At 40.5% G+C, this 6,000-nt stretch overlaps 2 protein-coding genes across 3 annotated transcripts in view; one reads left to right on the plus strand and one right to left on the minus strand.

Annotated features, from left to right (window-relative positions):
• pdia2 (protein disulfide isomerase family A, member 2) overlaps positions 1–6,000 on the plus strand; it is a 177,197-nt gene that overhangs the window by 89,406 nt on the left and 81,791 nt on the right. The window lies entirely within an intron of this gene.
• LOC125885728 (voltage-dependent T-type calcium channel subunit alpha-1I-like) overlaps positions 1–6,000 on the minus strand; it is a 67,271-nt gene that overhangs the window by 48,936 nt on the left and 12,335 nt on the right. Inside the window, exons 5-6 of the mRNA XM_049571461.1 lie at positions 5,778–5,875; positions 647–806 (exon numbers count right to left, since the gene is read on the minus strand). Coding sequence (XP_049427418.1) covers positions 647–806; positions 5,778–5,875 — 258 coding nt within the window. The remainder of the gene's footprint in view (positions 1–646; positions 807–5,777; positions 5,876–6,000) is intronic.

A 6,000-nucleotide genomic window follows, 5' to 3' on the forward strand; every position in this document is an offset into this window, starting at 1 on the left:
CACATTCATTATTAAACAATCTAATTTAATTGTATATGAGTGTTCCAAACAGCACAGCAGTGTAAAGGCTGTTTCTACTGAATGCTCTTCCACCTCTAAGCACACCGCTGTCAGGGATTATTATCTGAGTGGGACGGCTGAGCAGGAGTGAGGTCAGGTGGTGAACATGATGTTATCTGATGTTATGTGATATTATCTGACCGTGCTTGTGAACATCCAGCTTGTGAGCGGGAGTGAGAATGAGAGCGATGGTGTAACGGCCTCACTAAGACAATGATCGAGCGTGACACGAAGGATCATGTAGGAGAGGACTGGAGTGATAGTGAAACTCTGAGGGTTCGTGTTGAAACAGCCGCTGAGAGTCCCTAAATGGTGACACACAAAAGTCACTTAGCCCCCTTAATCCCTTGATTTGAGATCTCTAATGCTGGAGGTTCCAGGAGGAAACACACTCTCTTCCTCCCAGGCGGAGCTGATTAGAGAACAAACAAGATCAGACTATCAGTGCTATCGATCCCCTCTTGGAAATAATGGCTGAGTGAAAGGAGCTAATCAGTTGTGAGCAAACTTTTGACATGAGGGTTTCAGACTAATGAGGCCAGTGCATCCCTTGTTGTGACATCTGGCGGTTGCTATGGTAACTCACATTTTGACATCCTCTCCCATGAAACAACGGTTCCTCAGTAGCCCCGCCCACAGCTGCACGCCGACGATGCCGAAGATGAAGAAGACGAAGAAGCACAGTGCCAGCACGTTGCCCAGCATGGGAAGTGTGTCCAGGAGGAGGGTCACCAGGATACGCATACCTGCCAACACACACATACAGCACAGGACACACAAACTAGCAGTATCTGCATGTACACAGCAACTTTAGTGAAATGGCAGTGACAGGCAGGGGTGAAACATAACTGAATAGATTTACATAAAGGGATACTTTGCCGATTTTCAACCAGCTTTGTATCATAACAGTGTGGGTCGTATGTGTAAATGAACTGTGGTAAACGTTCCTTCATCCCACCAGCATCCAGATCTCCCTCCCTATGGACTGTACTTCTGCATTTCATGAGAGGAAGCGGGCACCATGCTGTTTCTGTATTGTAAAAGCTAAGGCTGAAAAAACTGGGCTCAAATGATTAAACTAAGCAGTGCTGATAAAATATGAATGAACCAAGATTCTGTTACTGTGTTGTCTAATTCTCACCTCAAATGTTTTAGCTTACTGTGTAACTGTAATTCAAGATTGTTTGTAAGCAGCCGGACACCGTATTGTTTCTTGTGTCAAACCAGACAAGCCCACCGACGGGAGCGTTTATTGATCCAGTGTGGGCACCATACTGTTTCCTGCATAGTGAAGATGGAGGCTGAAAGAACTAGGATCAGACAGTAAAACAAAGCAGTGCTGATCAAATACAAACCAGGATTCTGATACTGCCTTGCCTATTTCTCACCTCAAATGTTTTCAGAAACATGTTTCAGTTTAGAGCAGGAGTGTTAACTGGTCCACTGAGATGCAATGCATTCTGGTAGTTGCAGGTTTTCCACCCCTTTCCTCTGTTTTCTCTGGTCATATAACAGCGATTTTGAAAATATTTGCGTCTTTCTAATACATAGAGAGCCCACTTTATGAAAAGACGATATCTCTACTGGTGAATTACTTATTTCATTAACTCTGCTTTACAACAATTTTGAGGTACTTGCAATTTACTTAAGTATTTCTATTTTATACTACTGTATATTTCTATTTCAGAGGGAAATACTGTACTTTTAACTCCATTTTACATTCACTCCAACTACATTTGTTATGATAACTTTAGTTTCTTGGCAGATTCTGATAAATAATACAAAATATAAGTACAGTTATCAAAATAAGCTTAATTTTAACCAGCTTCAACATACAACGATGAATATTTCAATACATAAATAATTATAACTGTATATAATTCTGTAATGGGCCATCCTGCAGGAGGAGTACTTTTATTTTTGATACTTAAAGTACATTTCGATGTTAATATGTTTGTACTTTTACTTGTGTAACATTTTGAATGCAGGACTTTAAATAAAACAATATGTTTATTACAAATGTTCCTTATATACAAATGTGAACATATGCATAATACAACAGACAAATGGGTGCCTCGTCAATTAAAGCTCACACTGAGGCACAAAGAGCACCTTCTCAGACATAAACCCATCCTTTATATAAATCCTAAAAGCATCTTAAAATTAAATGTATTTCATCTTCTTCACAAAATTGAGCTCAGATTAACCATATTGCAAGGTTTCCATTAGGAAGTACTCATTCCTCCTCTTCATCATCTGATAGATCCAAAAGCAGAAATCATCCCTGGACCTTTTCAAACATACCCTGTTTCCTTTTCGTATATGCATCACTCTTTCATTATTAGCATTTGCCTAACCCAGTATGTGACACTTCCAAACATTGCTATCAGTCTCTTGATGTGAAGGAGACACATCACTTGTGGTGTACTTGTGGTCTTTTGAGCTCTAAAATAAAACACCTAGAGTCCCCTGGAATGTCTCTTGAAATAATCTTTTCTATTATTTTTAACCTCCTCCCCTAACCCAAAAAGATTTTATCCTGCTGCACTGCCAGACACAATGAAATAATGTCCTCTTCACCTCCGTACATTTTATGCATTAATATGAGATATTGCTATCGTATTGCTTTAATTAAGCTGGAGTGACTGAATGCAGGACTTTTACTCTTAACAGAGTAATTCTACACTGTGGGGCTGTTACTTGTATTAAGGTAAAAGATCTGAGTACTTCTTCGACCACATCACAGGAGGCGTTGGCCAGACAGGAGATATCTCTTAATGTATTCTGTACAAAACTGGAGCAGTGCAATTAATTGAATGGCAAATAACTAGAGTTCAAACGCTGGTAATTGGCCTCCACTCCACTCTGCTGAAGAGCACAGATACAAATTCTTCCTCTTTACTGCTTCTAGTCTTGGCTACTTCAAACACTCTTCAATTTCACAGGAACTCAGTGTGAGTCGAGCCAAGGTCACAGAGTATAGTTTAAAAAACAACAACCTTAAGTTGGCTGGCAAGCTCGCGCGCCGAGCTGTTAAGAACAACGCAAGCATCATAATGATCTCTGTGACTTTGTCCACTGTGCCCTGATTTGTTTATACATGCGTCCATCTAAAAGCAAAGCTGCAGCTGTTAATAGCAATGAAATCAAGTGGAATTTACAGTGCAGCCAGAGAGTCCAAGGACAGTGATACATTTTTCATTGTCTTGGCCATGATTGTGATTGCTGACTTTCAGTTGAAGGTGTTTCCACACTCGATGAACAATGTAGGTCTGTGACTTACAGAGTTCAGGAGACACTTGGTATCTTTCCTGCTGACGCTGCGCCAGGCTTGTTCTGACGTAATCTCTCTTGTTTCTGAGGCTCTTTGCCCTCAATCTGATCTTCAGCAAGTCAAACACTAAATGGGCCTCATTCACAAATATGTGCTGAAATGTTCTTAGTTTGTGCACGAAATAAGTGTATAGGCAAAATGTTGTCTGATTCATGACACGTGCCCCTCGACCAATGTTTTTATCACCATACAAATGTTAGTGAATCAGAATCATTCTGGACTGACAGGTATGTGCCGCTATTTGCAATGAGCATACTGCCGCACCCCCATTTCTCTACATAAGGAAACAAGTTTGCCTAAAGGTGTATCATGGCGAACATGGTGAAGTTGTTTCTATGCACACCGTTTAAAAAAAAACAGCTGATTTGTCATTCTCTTCAGAAATGTTATGTCTCTAAAGATGTGCTCTCTCTCCTGAAGGCACAGGCCGCCTCCAGCAAGGCTAGATATCTTAAGAGCTGCTTGGAGGTAAACCAGAACTTTTTATTTACCCTTAATGTGTGTGCAGTTTCATGACACTAGACAGTGGTGGGACTTGCTGATCATTACTGACCACGTTAATTAAATAATGAAAACCCAAACTGTTATATTTCAATATGGACATTCTCATATATTCCAGTGAAAGCTAAGACTGGGACACAATGCATTAGTAAATTAAAAGTTTTAAATATTGTTGTCTATTAAAGCTTTATAATGAATGCAGTATTAATATGGTATGCATTTAGTTAAAAAGTGTGTGTTTACCACTGTTGGGCACATTTCCCTTCCAGTAATTTATTACACTACTTGTTATATGACTATTCTGTTACACCCCATGAAATTGGTAATTGCGTATCTCCCAAAAATTGATGTGTGCCTTTAAGTGAATGTCAGGGTAATCACCGGCAGGCTTAGTGTAGCTAAGGCTAGATAACTTTCACATGGGGGTTTTCTGTGGCCTGTGACCAGTATTTTCCCAAAGATCTGCCTGAAAGACGGAGAGGCACTCGTGGAGCAACATTTCATCCACCACATATCCAGCCACAAGCTTCATTGCTTTGTTGTAGCTGCAGCTGTCCATGATTAAAATCCAGTTCTGGTTGTTCAACCAATGGAGGCCTACAGCTGACCTCTATGGCCAAGGAGGGCTCACCTTTGGTGTGATATATTTCCCGGAGCTTTCCGTTGTTGTGGTGCCAGCGGGGCTTGGGTTTTTTGTAGTGATAAGAGTTTTAGTCTGACTACCTGCAGCAATGGTGTTCTTGTCATCTTTCCTCCTGACAAAATCAAAGTAATGGGATTATTTCCAGCCGCTTAAGGTAAGCATTTCCATCTTCAGAACTAGCTTGCTGCTTTGTGACATGTGTGCACAGCGCAAAAATTTTGAAAATGAGTCCACTGATATGATGTTGTATTTCACGTCAGTAGTGATGTGAAAACAAAAGTAATGTTGTAACAAGTTGTTTGGTTTAACTGTTGTGTTATTACTGAAATTTTATCAATAACTAGTGTAAGATGAGATATATTTTCGTGAGGACGCTGATTGTTGATTGTCTTGTTTTCTCTGTTCATTTTTTTTTTGCATCTACATAATTCAATGTTAACTACATTCATATATTGTTTACATATTTTATGTTATTTTGCTTTTTCCGTAAAATTTGGAACTATTTAGTATTGTGCACCTCACACGCAGGTATTGAGAGTTAAAATTAAGTTCGACAGAGTGATATATATATATATAAGATGTGATATGCCACTATTGTTGTCGATGTTGTGTCCTACATTCTTTCTGGACATTAAAGTGGATCAAGTTACACAGAGAAGTTGTCCCTGTGCTCTTACTTCACCCACAGCCCTCTGATAGTTAATTCAGTAACTAGGAAGTTTATAGGTGAGGCATGAGAGAGAAACCTGCCTTACATTAGTGACACTACTCCTTACTGGAAAAAGTAATATTATTACTGTAACACATTACTGCCCAGCTGGGCCAAGTATTGATGAATGTTGGATTTGAGTTTAAAACATTATGCATGGTTTAAGTACAGATATATGTGCACATGCTGTTTGTGAATGAGGCCCAATGAGTTAGATTGCAGGCAGCTCAGGGACTTGTCCAGTGAAAAATGTTATACAGTTTGACTGTAAAAATCTCTTTAATTGCCTTCTGTCTTCTCTCTTTACAGCCCTTAACCTGCTGCATTGTGCTAAAGTCAGGGGAGCGCTATACTGTTCACCTAATTTGGATGTGTTAAAAGCTTGTAGTCAGCACTTTAACCTCACAGTCACTGTTTCATTTAAAATCCAATGTACTCGAGCTCAGAGCCAAAACAATGAGAGGCAATGAAAGCGGCCATAATACTCTCTGAGTGGAGTGTGCTTTGGAGGGAAAAGGAGAAAAACTCACTGGGAACTCTGTTGATGGCTCGCAGTGGGCGGAGAACCCGGACGGTCCTGATTGCTGACAGGCTGACGTTGTGTCCATCAAGCGAGTACTCCAGCATTCTGCAGAGAGGGAAAGCCACCGCTGTGTCACTGGCATCCTGATCAGCCTGACCTTGGCACACCCTGAACGTCCACAGGGAATCCAGCAGGACGCAGTGCACTGTCTCTGGGATACATAGCCTTTT

The sequence above is a fragment of the Epinephelus fuscoguttatus genome, linkage group LG3 (assembly GCF_011397635.1).
Source record: "Epinephelus fuscoguttatus linkage group LG3, E.fuscoguttatus.final_Chr_v1".
In the NCBI taxonomy this organism is placed as follows: domain Eukaryota; kingdom Metazoa; phylum Chordata; class Actinopteri; order Perciformes; family Serranidae; genus Epinephelus; species Epinephelus fuscoguttatus.